This window comes from Equus asinus, chromosome 3 (genome assembly GCF_041296235.1).
Source record: "Equus asinus isolate D_3611 breed Donkey chromosome 3, EquAss-T2T_v2, whole genome shotgun sequence".
NCBI lineage: Eukaryota > Metazoa > Chordata > Mammalia > Perissodactyla > Equidae > Equus > Equus asinus.
The window spans coordinates 54208408-54223103 of record NC_091792.1 but is presented as its reverse complement, the minus strand read 5'-3'; the positions used below and the strand labels follow the sequence as shown (position 1 = coordinate 54223103).

At 38.1% G+C, this 14696-nt stretch overlaps 1 protein-coding gene across 10 annotated transcripts in view; it reads right to left on the bottom strand.

Moving 5' to 3' along the window:
• Positions 1-14696, bottom strand: part of PALLD (palladin, cytoskeletal associated protein) — a 383115-nt gene that overhangs the window by 195740 nt on the left and 172679 nt on the right. For all 10 annotated transcript variants that reach the window (XM_070505038.1, XM_070505037.1, XM_070505039.1 and 7 more), the window contains 2 exons: positions 14132-14273; positions 13559-13582 (listed from right to left, as the gene is read on the bottom strand). In XM_070505038.1, the coding sequence (XP_070361139.1) occupies positions 13559-13582; positions 14132-14273 (166 nt within the window). The remainder of the gene's footprint in view (positions 1-13558; positions 13583-14131; positions 14274-14696) is intronic.

The window sequence follows — 14696 nt, the reverse complement described above, 5'->3', positions numbered from 1 at the left end:
AGCATATATTCAATTTCATGTTTAAATGTGGTGTGAAAAACTAGGGTCCCATGCAGAACATAGAATGAGTAAATAATAGAGCTTAATACAGTCAAATTAAGAAAACTGATATTATTTAAAGGCAGTGACAGAAGGACAAAGGCAAAGGACAGAAGGACTGCATGATTCCACTTATGTGAGGCTTCTAAAATAGTCAAACTCATAGAACAGAGAGTAGAATGGTGGTTGCCAGGGGTTGGGGTGAGGCGGGGGGGAACGAGGAGATGTTGGTCAATGGTTTCAGTCATGCAACGTGAAAAGTTCTAGAGATCTGCTGTACAGCAATGTGTATATAGCTAATAATACTGTACACTTAAAAATGTGTTAAGAAGGTAGACTCCATGTTATGCTTTTGTGTGTGTGTGTGTGAGGAAGACTGGCCCTGAGCTAACATCTATTGCCAATCTTCCTCTTTTTGCTTGAGGAAGATTCTCGCTGAGCTAATGTCTATGCCAATCTTCCTCTATTTTATGTGAGATGTTGCCACAGCATGGCTTGATGAGTGACACTAGATCTGTACCTGGGATCCAAACCCACGAACTCCAGGCCACCAAAGCAGTGTGTGTGAACTTAACCACTGTGCCACCAGTTATGCTTTTCTTTAAATCACAATAAAAAAAGAGTACTAAAGGGCAAGATATATATATTAAGTTTTCATCCATTTAAATGCTCATTTAAATTCAAATACTATTTTAAGTAAAAACACTATGATAGGTACGATAAATATAAAGAAATTAACACAGAAGTTGCTCAAATATTCTCCACCTTTCTTGAAGAACAAGAATAAATGGTCCATAATTGCACCAAGAGAGAAGAATGTAGGTTAAACGGTTGGAAAGACTTGTTAATGGAAGGTCATAAGATAAAGATTTTTGAGATAAAATCTGGAATCTTCTGTGAATAGCTTCTAAAAGCTTTTAGAATTCATCCATTTACTTAAGTGTTTTTAAGAGAACATGTACTACTTAATATTCTGTAGCTGCAGACATGAAGACAATTCATGGTTCCCGCCCTCAGGTCCTTTGTAATCTTGTTAAGGGGTAAGCCATGCCCCTCTTAGAAGGATATGGATTAGAAACCCCAAGTCTATTCCGGCTCCAACAGTTTCCACCCTTAACGCCCACATGCCCACAGGATAATTTTTAGTCTTCCTTCTCTTTCCTTCAAAACTGTGCTTGGTTAAAAAGGCAGTTAAGTCAGTTACAAGGAAAAATGCCAGCCACACAGTGCTATTTTGCAAAAATTTCTTGAAATATAAGACAAAAGTGTGGAATATAATATAGAATTAAGATTTCTGGGCAATTAAAAAAATTCCAGGTGTTTATGTTCCAGACTTCTGGAAGGATTAAAATTCTAGTTGACTAGGCAGCATCTTTGAAAATAGATCAAAAATTAGATACACAGCAATTATCCTACAATCACGAAGATAGTATCTTTTCTCCCTTTTCCTTCCACTTTTCTTGATAGCTTTGCAACCCTTCCTATAGAGTCAATTAAAAACAAAGTCAAATACAGTTTCCTGAATTGTCTTCCTTTTCCTGTTTATAAATGTAAGATTCCTCTCTGCCTTATTTGTAAATTTATTTGGTTGAATAGGTAGTACAAAATTTCAAATATATAACAGGTATACAGTTCTCTGCCTTTTAAATAATTATGTCAAAAAATTTCATGAGGTTTCAATTTTAATTTAAAACAGACAAACATATACTTTGAAGCTGATATCTGTACAATATAACTTGTTATTACAAAGAAGCTACAGAAATCTCCAACTGTATAGGGGGAGAGATTATTCAGATTATACATATTTTTTTTAATTCGTGCACCAATGTATGAAAAGCACAAAAAAGTACAGGAATTTCAAGAGCGCTCAATGGCATTTATTCCAATTACAAGATACCCTGAGTTCTTAATAATGTAGCTTTGTTTCAAATAAAATGAAATTATTTTCCCTCTTTTGAAATGATGATATCACTGAAGAGTTCCTGTGCTACAACGAGTGAAAAGTATCAGGTAATTAAAAAATCAGCCCTAGTTTTTTCACAATTACCTGGAACACTTTTTTGGGTAACATAATGTGACCATGCTAGGTTATGCTGCAGAAGGTAGTTTTATATACGGCAAAATCTGGCCTCATTTGACTCATACTGAGCTGACTTTGATGTTTCACCATTGAGTAACAGAAATTATGTTTTTAAATTTTGCAATCAACATAGACCCTTAACAGATACACCTGGTGGACCCAGTGCAACTGTGGATTTCTATGGATAATACTCTACAGAATTTTCTGGCTTTCCCAGTGTTTACTACTTAAGTGGAAAAGAAAGCCAACTGGGTTCAATATTAGCAGAATATTTACTGCTATGATTTATCATTTACTGCTACGATTTACCATTTACTTCCAATTGCTATAGTGTTAACAATAGCAAAAGGAAAAATTTATTTATTCAAATTCTGAACCTAGGTTATATATTGTGTTTTATAATTTCAATAAAATATTTCTGTAAGTAATTCTCAGATTAAGGCCACATCCCATAAAACAGACAGCTGTGGTGTCACGGGGGGGAAGGTGTGAACTCAGACGTGCTCACCTCTGCTCACCTTAGTCTTGATCAGCACAAATGTCCCCTATCTCAAGGTGCCTTGTGGGAATTGAGAAAACATCACAAATACATGGTGTAAACCATGAAGTGTAATGTATATTTAAGCTACCTTGATATTTTCAAATCAGTGATTTTTATTTAAAAAGATGAAGAAGAACTAAAGGATAGAAAAATTAATTGGCAACTACACATTGGCAGGACTCTGCATTACTCTAGTTTTATTTTTATCCTACATTTGGCCCTTGCTATACAGTCAAGTATCTAGATATAGCTATTACTTAAATTTGAATATGTGCTGACATTCAATAGCTCCTCAATAAGATTGGGGGTTTTGGGTTTTTTTAATATGGATTTTATTTATTTATTTTTGCTGAGGAAGATTAGCCCTGAGCCAACATCTGTTGTCAATGTTAATCCTTTTTTTTTTTTTTTTTGCTTCAGGAAGGTTAGTCCCTTCCTCTACTTTATATGTGAGTTGCCAACACAGCATGGGTGACAAGTGGTGTAGATCCAAACCTGGGATCCAAATCCGCACACCTGGGCCGCCAAGGCCGAGCATGCCCAACTTAACCACTAGGCCACAGGGCTGGCCCCTGGCTTTTTGTTTGTTTGTTTTTCTTTTGCTGAGGAAGATTTGCCCTGAGGTAACACCTGTTGCCAATCTTCCTGTTTTTTGCTTGAGGAAGATTCGCCCTGAGCTAACATCTGTGCCAATCTTCCCCTATTTCATATGTGGGTCACTGCCACAGCATGGCTGTCGACAAGTGATATAGGTCTGCGCCTGGGAGCCAAACCTGGGCTGCCAGAGAGGAGTGCGCCAAACTCAGCCACGAGGTCATGGGGCTGGCCTCAACACTGGGCTTTTTGGAGGGGGGCTATTTATAACATCGGGCAGAGATTACTGTTATTTAACTGCTAATTAATATCACAATCTTTTAGTATCCTGTTTCCTGAACCTGTTGGATGATAAGAATCATCTGAGGCACTTGGTTAACATGTCAATTACCTAGGTCTCTCCTCTCCCCTAGAGATTATTATGCAGTAGACTCGGGGTGGGGGCAAGGATTTTTTTTAAAAAAACACACATTCCAGATCATTTTACCTTCAGGAAAGTATGGAAAACTTTGTCCTAAAAAATGGATTTCAAACATTTTTGATTGGAACCTACAGAAAGAAATACATTTTATGTCTGACCCAGTCACACACACAGATACATACACATACATACACAGCAGAAATAAAATTTTCACAAAACATTTGAACTTACAATATGAAGTGTACTCTGCTACCTTCTATTCTATTTTCTTTTCTTTTACAATAATGGTGGTTCCTCTCCACTTTCATGGGTCATGATGAGCCATTTAAATACACTGCCCTATACGACCTACCATAGTTCCTGGCTCCATAAAGATCAATGAACCCTGCCTCGAGGTGTTTGACAAATTAAGAAAACGGTTTTCAGGCAAAGGTTTGAGAGATAATGATAAACTTAAAATATAAAATTATTATTTGATTAAAAGACTCACCGAATAGAAGGAAAACAATAGAATAAGCAACAGAGAGAACATGAGTTCATCTTGTGCTTTCTGACTATAGTGTACAAAGTTCTTGGCTTCCCAATTGAAGGGGAAGATAGAAAGAGTAGAAATAATTTAAGTTGGAGCTTCACATAAGATTAATCATTTGGAAAGTGAGATGTATCTGGAAAGGTACAAAGGATTGGGAATTTTAAAATTGAATACATATGGTTGCAGAATGAGTTAAAAGTGTACTTAACCAGAGAAGGGTAAATAAAACTTAAAATATTAGCGCTGGAAGGGATCTTAGAGACTGACTAGCTCAAATCCCTCATTTCTTTAGGTGAGGTCCAAAGCTATTCTCTCAAGGTCATGGCTAATTAACATTAAAGCCCAAATGCTAAAGTACGTCCACCTCCCAGAGGCATGCTTTTTTTCTCTAGAGTGCTAAGCCTCTCTAGTCATTCTGCTTTTCTTCCTTGTTCAGGACACAAAACACCCACTGCAAAATGAGGTAATGAAAGAGTGAAGATGGGAAACAAGGAATTTCCTGAATCTGCAAATTTTAATTACTCTCACTATCCAAACAATTCACTAGAAATTCACCTGTCCAGGAAGATGTGCTTTGCGTCTTCTAAGGGACAAGATACATAGGAATAGAATATAAGCCCAGTCCAAAGTGCATGCTGATAGTAGAAGAAATGAACAGCCCAGTCTTAGCGGATTTTGGAAAAAATCCTCGCATACTGGCTGCTCTCTAAGAGATGGGCTTCAGGCAGAGGCAGGTCACCTGTGTCCCCTCTTAGCAGATGCTGTTGGGAGCCCTAAAGCCCTCCCAGCTTTCAGCAGCACCGAGGTGCGTCCTGCCCAGGCAACCACTGCCTCCATCCTCACACTGTCTTCCCAGGGCTCGGTGCTCTCTGGAAAGGTCTTCTCTTAACCTGGGATTATTTAAAGACAGCGTGCCTGGAGACTCAGAGAAACGGCCATTGCAAGTTCAATGCTTTAAGTGTAAACATAGACATAATTCTGAGCCTGAAACCCTACATTTCAAAACAAGATAAAATCTTACCTAGCAGATATGATGGAAGTGGTTTTGGAGTAATGATCTTGACAACTTTGAGAGTTCCTTCTTACGTTATCTACTGTTTTGTGATCTTTTTCTTTTTAGTTATGCCCTTTTAAGAAAATGTGAACTTGTATAAACAGTCATCCCTTCTAATCCAGAGGGCCCGTCTGAGAATGAAATTTTATCATCTCCCCATCCTTCCATGACTTTAAGGATAAGTTAAAAATCCTTAATGTGGTCACAAAGCCCTAAATGATCGGGCCCTTCTTTCTTGCCAGGTTCCTTTTGCGCCTCTCACCTCCTTCTGTTCTGCGCTCTGGGCCCACTCTGGCTCTTGGGCAGCTCCCGGAGAAGCCACATTCCTTCAAGTCTCGAGGTGCTCATCCCGAGGTACTTAGCGCCTACTCAGCCTTACATTTCCACCTAAACATTACTTTCTCAGAGAATATTCTTTTGATTAGGCTTGGTCAGATCTACGTATATGCAATTTTAGGATGGCAAACTTTTTTGGAGAATCTGTCGCAACTAGAACTAATTTATCGTTATTTAGTTTGTTAGTTTCTGGTTCCTTGACTGGAGAATAACGTCTGTGAGAGCAAAGAGCATTTGTATTGTTTATGGACGTATTCTGAGCATCTCACACAGCACTCACATCTGTTACACTCTCCATAAATATTTTTTAATAAATGTATGGATGAAATTTAGATTGAGGGGGAAAAAGAAAACATTTGCTTTACAGAAAGACCGTTTTCTAAAGGAATTCTCAGACTGATTTTCCTGCAAGCTTCCTTTGTGTGTTTCAAACGTGACTGAACAAAATTCATTTTATATGAATTTTAGGAGTAATTCTATTGCATAATGTAAGGTGTATGCATGTACAGAGCTGATGACGGACTAAACATCTAGAAAAGACAACAGACTTACGAAAAAAAAAAGAAAAAACTAAAAAGCCTTGGGAGGTCTTTTGCAATCATGATCTTCATGGATTGCTACGTCTCAGTGATTTTTACTGAATAAAATTTTAATCCAACGCCCCAAAGGTTGTTTAACTTTTCTTCTCTTGGAAAATGTCTTCCAAAAGTGACAACAGGCTCACATTTTGTTGAGAAAAAGGATCATCTTAGCTTTATGGTTCTGACATTATAAAAATGAAGAAAGCCATGAGGAAATGAGATGAGCCAGGCTGTAACATTGAATTTTCATCTGGGAGCATCTTATTTGAACAAAGACCTTTAAGCCATCTGTAAAATACATTTTGGTGAGGAATGGAAATCAGGAAATGATTGCTTATGTCAAATAAAGGGAGTTAGGGGCTTACTTATTAGTACTAAAAAACTGTCTCCAGTATAAACAGAAAAACTTAAAGTTATTAATAACTCTAATTACAATCCATTTTAATCCAATTTACCTAGGTGAAAGGTTTTGATTTAAGGGCACATAATAAATTACCAAATTGGAAACTATTTTTGCTGGTGATAAATTCTGCTTTTTATAGTTATCTAAAAATCAATCACATCAATACCTCCCAGAAGTCAACGCCGAATTTCATTCAAGTTCCTGGACATACTTAACACTTGGTTAAATACAAACAAAACGATTTTGTTTGCAGAAACACAGAAAAAGAGGAGGCAGCAAGGATAATATTACCAGGTCTCTTGGGTAATATGGGGACATTTTCATAAATACCTTTCTTCACAGCTTTTTTTGGGGGGGGAAAGTGGGTCCAGCCTAACTAAAAAGAAATCCAGCTTTTATCTTCCAAATCACATGGTTTGGCTAACACAATTGATAAAAAAGAACTCGGCTAAAACGAACAAGGTGAAAGTGGGTAAATATAATGCTTGTATAATGTTTACAAATGATTTTTTAAAATTATGAGCTGTATCATATATAGAGAAGTATATTTAAAATGTACAGTTTAAGGAATAACCATGAAATGAACCCCTCTGTACTCATTAAATCTAAGAAATAAAATATTACCAATACTTTAGAAATGCCCTGTATGCCTTCTCCGATTGAATCTTCTTTTTTTTCCTTTTGAGAGAATCATTCCTTTGATTTTATGTGTTTACCACATACATACGTACGTATCCTTCAAAAATGTGTTCTTTGGTTTTAAAAAATTGAGTAACAAGCACAAATCTTGTTGTGTAAAGAAAAAGCAACCTTGTCACTGTCAGCAAAAAGCTCCCACAATTGATCCAGGGGCATAAACTGGCTTCAACTTCCCCGGGAGTTTACAAAGCCACCACAGGGGTCATCAGCGGGCCAGGTCAGGAGTGGGTCCTCAGAAAGATAAGGCTCACTCTTGTGGGACTAAGCAGGGACAGGAACTGCAGAGCCAGCAGGAATAGAGTGGAGTGGGCGTCTCCATCTTTTCTGTTTTTTAAGTTCAACATGGCCAACTTCCAGATCTCAGCCCTGGATCAAATCAGAATACTTCTGTGGGGGGTGAAATAAGAGTTCTCAGCTGATTCAGGAGGGAATGGAGAGGAGAGGCCAAGCAGAGAAAAGAATATGGGTCAGGCTTACCACCCTGCCACTCTGCCATCAGGCTAAAAGATGGAGCAGTGGCAACAAGCTCTTAGCGACGAAAGCCTCAATGTACTCATCTCTTGAGGCACACTGCTCCAGTCTGGACTTGTCCTCCATTCCTGACGCTGAGCTGTTACCCTCCTGGGGGTTCCTCTCGCCTCTCAGTTGTATTTGGTCTGCTGCTTCCTGTACTCCATATCTCGCTCTTTCCGGGTAAATTAATTCTCTAGTGGCGGTGAAGCACATCCTACATAAAGGGTTGTGGAAGAAAATCTTTGAGACAAGTCTGAAAAGTCTTTCCTACATCTTCATATTGAATCGAAGGTTTGGCTGGGTACAGAATTCTGAGTTGGAGGCAATTTTACTTCAGAATTTTGAAGGCTTTGCTTCCATGTCTCTGTGTCTAGTGTGGCTGCTAAGCCATCTTGATCTTGTTAGTTTGTACGTGACCTGATGTTTTCTCCCTGGACACTTGTAGAATCACCTCCTTGTCCTGGATATTCTGAATTTCACCACGATGCACATTGCTGTGAATGTATTTTCATACCTTGTGCACTCAGTGGGTCCTTTCTGTCTGCAAACTGATATCCTTCAGTTTAGGGAATTAAAAAAAATTATATCATTGATAATCTCTCCTTCTTCTTTGTTCTCTCCTCCTGGAATCCCAATTATGCACGTGTTGTCTACCTAGGCACGTTCTCCAGCGTCTCTAATTTTCTTGTCTTTTCTCTCTTATATCCCTTCTCTGGGTCTTTTTGTCCTACCCTGTGGGGTATTTCCTCAACTTTTATTTCTTCTACCCACTTTTTCATTCCGAGAACTTTTTATTTTCCAAATGTTCCTCCCCTCTTCTTAGTAGCTTTTTATTTTTCCTTCTCGGATGCACTGATTTCCTTCTCTCTCTGAGGAGAGTGTTGTCTTGTTTTTACATTTTATTCTCTTTGCAAGTCTGTTTTCTCCAAGTTGCTTTTCAGGGGAGTTTGCTTGTTTTTTTCTACGTCATCCACGCTCAAGGTTTCCTCAGATGCCTTTTATCTCTTCTTGTCTGACATGGTTGTGAGTTGATTAGAAGCTCTGACCAGGAGAGAGGAGCTTGTCAACTCCGGCCTTCCCGTTAGCTGAAACTAGTCGGCTTCTTTGTGAAGAAACTCCCATATCATTATCTATGGATGTTTTTCTCTTGGGACATTCAGATTGCCCAGAGAGGAGTCCTTCAGTCTTTGCCAGGACAGGAAAAGTTCAAGGCCAGCATTCTAGGTGAGTGCCAGAGAAGACTGGGAGTGGGAGCATTCAGCATTCAGAATTCAGAGTCACTCCCTTTTCTTTGTGGTGCACACTCAAAGGTACCTTGAGTGCTCCCCTCTCTCCCCAGAGAGTAAACCAAGCTTTCTTGGTTCATGGGACCCTGAGTGTCTCAGTAATTGTTTTTATGGTGTTCCTAAGTCAAAAGATATACCAAACAGCTTCATTCGTTAAGTAGTTATTTCCAAAGAACTTAATAAGTATTTAGGTCTTAACATGTTAGTTATTGTTTGAAAAAAATACACATAAATTAAAATAAAAATATTATTTCATTCTTAAATAACCACAGTTACTTACTAATGGATGTGTGCATCTGTTGGGTACTGCACAACTCTTCTTGGAATCAGACTGGACAGAGCCAGCCTCATTTCAGGTTCCACATCAATTTTCATATGGTACTTGCTTTTTATCACACACGTCAAAAACTCAGTTTCACCAAGATATGATGTCATACAAAAGAATACAGAGTTATCTAATGTTTAAACCCAGAATTATTTCAGCCTAGTAGTTGTATCTATCAGATGTCAAGTATCATTATGTTTGCATTAAAAATTTCAAACATATTACAGCACCTCTGTCAGTTTGGTGTGGTGTCCCAGGGCAACTTGTCAGACAGTTTGGGAATCACAGGTTTTCTACAACCCACTTTTGTTTAAGCCACCATCTTAACCTGGACTTGCAATAAGTTTTTAACTATGTACAATCTATTGGGTCTTAACAGACATCCTCAACATTGCCTTCCTACAACTCAGTACCTGATTGCATTTAACAAAATATAATTTACTTCACATTCTGAATCACAGATCAAAACATAGGCTCTACTGTCTAAGATCTAGGGTGACAGGTCAGCACTGGTTAGCAGAGATTCATACAGAAAGTAGGAGGCACCATACTTTTATAGGTATAATTCCCCAACCAGTAAGACACTTTTTTTGTATTTTTAATTTTGTGTGCCATTAAACAATGCTATAGAAGTAACTCAATACAGTTTGTGGCTGTTTCCAGACAGCTGAGTAAGGGCCTGAGTATTAACAGCTGTCAAATGAGTCTTCTGTGCCCCCCACCCGCCTCAGACTAGTCTTTGAAGGATTCCATCAGTGTAAAGTCGGAATGTCAAAGAAGGAGGCCAGAGCAGGTAATATGACAAACGGATGTTGGTCTTAAGTAAGCTGACTAGCTATTAATTCACAGAACAGTCTGAAAAGATTTGTGATACAAGCTGACTTCTGTCTAGACAGAGAAGGGAGTGTAAAACACATTAGACAGATGCAACATGGTAGTGACAAGAAAAACCTGTTTCAGTTGCACAAATGCATTGGGAGGGAATCTGCTATTTCCTTCTTTATCTAAATAGCCAATCTCTAATGGGACCATATTTGGGTACTAGTTACTTTCCATTTTATTTCTAGAGCTTTAAAACATCTTACACATGAATAAGAGAAAGAAGGAGAGTGAAGAGAAGGGGAAAAAAAGAGATAAAAAGGATGAGGGAAGAAAATAAAGAAAGAGAGGAAGAGAGGGAGGGAAGGCAGGAGATGGCAGAGGGAGGGGGATGGGGGAAGGGGAGGGAGGGAGAGAGAGATTGAGATGGAGAATGAGAGCAGGATGCATCAGAGGAAAGAACAAGTGAACGTGTCAGAGAAAGGGAAAAGAGTAGGAAGAAAGGCTAATAAAATCCAAATGCTTAAATGTGTTCCTGAATTTCAAAGGCTATTTATGTTTTAGCATTTGGAAAACATCACTGACATTATAGTCCTATAAAATTTATCTCTTGCCTCAGATGTACTGTCATGTCTGTTTTTCTCCTTTCCACTTAAAACAGTGGCTAAAAACCAGCTAACAGGGAAGCCAGTCCCTACATACATTCTCTATGGTTGAATAGTTCAGTGGTTCGTTGGATACAAAGGTCAATCAGGTCATTTAAGGAAAGTAAACTGTTCAATATATATTTTGTTTTTTCCCTGACAACGTCAACGGTCAACTTCAAGGTCAATGTAAAAAAGACATTTGGCTACTAGTAAAAGAATCATAGTCATACCTAGTTTTGTGAAGCATGCCAAAACATTGTTTAAGCACAAATATGTTTTAACATTTGCTTGTTCTGAAGTTCTTACTCATAACAACTCACATAAGCAGTCACTTGAATAGTCATTCATGTGTTTAAAGTCTTTTTTGTTTAAAAAATACGATCATGGATTTTATTTAATGCTACATGACAACTGTAGGTTTCCTGAAGCAGAGCATTTTCATGCTCCACTACAAAAAGAGAAAGGAGCACTTCCAGGAGTGTCATGGTAAACATAACTGTAGAGAAATTATCAGAGGCCAGGGAAATCTAATTGTGTTTTAATAGCTCCTGACTATATATGTTTTTCTCCTTGTATTGACAGGTTTGCTTGAAATATTTCTCTGCCATGAAATATTAGTTTTCAGCAAATGCTATTATTGTGGTTGGAATGGAGGAGCCTTTTTTCTTAAATGCTTTCAGATCTAACTGAAGGGAAAAAGAAAAATAAGACAAGTCAGCGAACACAGAGAGAAGAAACTTTTTATACATTGCTAGGATATGCGGTTTCAAAGGAAGGCCTTCCTGTTTTGCTCTTTTCTTCCTGATTTGGCCACGCTAAACCAAAAGGCATTTAAGTAAGTTCTAGAGGTCAGATTATTCCATGAAGCTGCTGAGGTGTAATTTTATTAAATAATGCGTGATCAAAATTATACTCTAGAAACAAAACAGCAAACCATAACTGAAACAGGAGTGTAAGTGGTGTGAGGGGTAAGGGCATGGGCAGCTGTTTCTATTGCCCCTTCTCACCTAAATTTATTCTTTTTTGGCCAGTACATGGAGTGTTTTAAATTTTCAAACAGGTACACACTCAAAAACTAAACTATGCCATTTCTAACCAGTGTTTTGAATTTTCAGACGATGGCTAGTTTATGATTTTCCAACACAGATCACAGGAGACATTTAATAAATCATCGCCACCTACATAGATGATAACAACATGATGAAAAAGAGTTGTATGAATTCACTCAGAATCCAGAATGCAACATCAAAAGCAGCCTTAATTCATTCCAGTAGTAATGCTTTTAAAATTTTTGGCCCAAGATTTTAGTTTTATTTGTACATAAAGCATCAAAAGACATAAACTCCTCCACAGATTTGTGCACATAAACTTTCTTGTGGATAAAAGAGATATTTGGTCCCTACTTCTCCCTAAGTGTATTTAAAATAGTGAATGCAAAAGATGTGTCCTAATCCCCTACAGGATTTCCATACTAGTTCATGCAGGAGATTGAGTCTCAGAGTCCCATGTACCAGGGAACCAGCATTATGCAATTTTATACAAAGACATATCACAGACAAAATATGAAAATGTGTATTTCCACAGTTTGGAAAGTGACTACAGTATTTGATGTGGTGACTAACCCACTGAGCGAGGTGACATGCTCTAGTTGTAACTCATGACAAGAAGGCAGTGGATCAATTCCAGTTGTTCCCTAAGGATGCTACTCAGCATCCCTTAACCTTTGGATCCTAAAAGAATCACACTCTGCTTTTAACGACTCAGTTCTCAGATGTGAGAGGTTCAGGACTGACCACAGTAATCTGACTGCAGTAGCCCACAGAGAACCCGCAAGTTCCCCAAGAAGGAACAGAGTAAGGTCGTGGCTCCTAAGGGACAATATGGCAGGATCTGCTTGATGCTGCGACAGAGGCACAAATCTGTCTCCCCTTTGACAAGAAATAAGCGAAACTAGTGAATTAGCTGTTGGGAAAAATTCAAAAGAAGGTAGTCTCAAGGAGGACGTACTATGAAATACCTAGACAAAAATTTTTGTTTTCTTAACAAACATCAGTTTAGTCCATGAGGAGTCATAAAATATATAAGAAGTCTGAGGCAGCAGAACAGTTGAACCCGATGCTTCTGGATAACATAGCACTCTGATGAGGTCAAATGACCTGGTAATTAAGAGAGATCCTAGGGCAAGATGACTTTCTTCATGCTTGTAGAATACTAAAAGTTTAAGGCTCGGGGCACATAAATGAGAAATGCCTGGTGGTCAATTTTGCTTACATCTTTGAGCTGCTCTCATGTGAGACACATTTCTAAGCTGGAGAGTCTGGTTGTTAGTGGGTTTTGGTCAGTGGAAGTATGCAACAGATTGTTCTTTTCTACTGGAATTTTAAGAGGATGTTTTTTGATCATTAGCTTAGTTTGCTTTCTGAGTATAAAAGATTATATTTTACAAAGCCTTAAATCACTGAGCTTGACCCTCTTGTCTGAATGGAACCTAATGTTTTACTAATAAAGAAGTGGATGTAAAACGCAGTGTACAGACCCCATGATAAAGAAGATATTGTCTTTAAGGGGGTTTCACATTTCCAGGGAACTGCAAAAACATTGTTCTGCTTATGGCTTTAAAACAGAAACAAAGAGCTATTGAAACCCAAAAGATACATTACCAAAGGAAAAAAAGAAAAAGCTTCTTACCAGGTTCAGCTGTAGATCTAGGTTCTGTTTGCCACATGAAAAAAAATAAATAAATCAAAACAGAGTATTAGAATGGGGTTCCATTAATAATAAATCTTATCTAGCCTTTCCTCTTACCTTGTCTAGGACATGTCTGCAGAAATCTTACAGACAAACTCCATAATACAAAGAGAGAAAGTGATAGCAGTTCATCTATATTTCTATAAATACAGACACTGGAATTCCAGGAACAGCTTACACGAGGAAGGTTTTTAAACTACGGTTCATAGATGGGCTTTTAGGAGGCTTGTAAAACTCCTAAAATTACACGCCCAACTTTGAATTCAAACATATATGTCCATTTTTTCTGAAGACAGAATATATACCTTTCATCAGAGTTTCAAAGGGGTCCACAAGCGACACCACAGCTTTAATTTACTGCAACCCACACATGTGCACATTATCTCGTCTCATCACTCTTTGATTTGTTGAAAATAGAAATCAACTCATCTGAATGACTAAACCCTTCTTGGTTTTTATAAAGCTTGAGAGAAGAAAATGGTGGGGTTTGGGAGAATGGGCACCTCTCCTTACTTTTCTGTAGAATTCTGAAATCTGGAGAGTCCTGGATTTCACTCCCTTGTCGGAACCACTTGACCTGCAAAGGGGGCGCTCCTCGGACCCGGCACTCCAGAACCACCACTTGGCCCTCTGATGCGGCTATGTTTTGTAGTTCCTGAAATTCAAGGAAAACACTCCTCATCAGACTTCAGCACATTCTTAAACAATTTCACAACACAGAATAAACTTCCACACCCTAGAGAAAACACACAAAACTTGCAACATAAAATAATTACCACCAACTCTGGCAAGGATAAACACCTTTAACTTCATTGATCACCAGGTTTTCATAATCTCCATGCAATGAAATTAGTAAGGTTTACTGTAAGCCCTGCAGAAATTTTTAGCCTGTCGGCAAATTTAATGACTCCTTCATATTTATGGAATTTCATGGTAACAATGGTTACCTTTCTTTATCTACATTTAAGAGTAAGCTAGTGGAATGCAAACTTCTTAAAACAATTACACTCCAGATGAATGTAGATTCCTATGAAAACCAGACAGGAAGAGAAAAAAGACATACATTTGTTTTCACGTG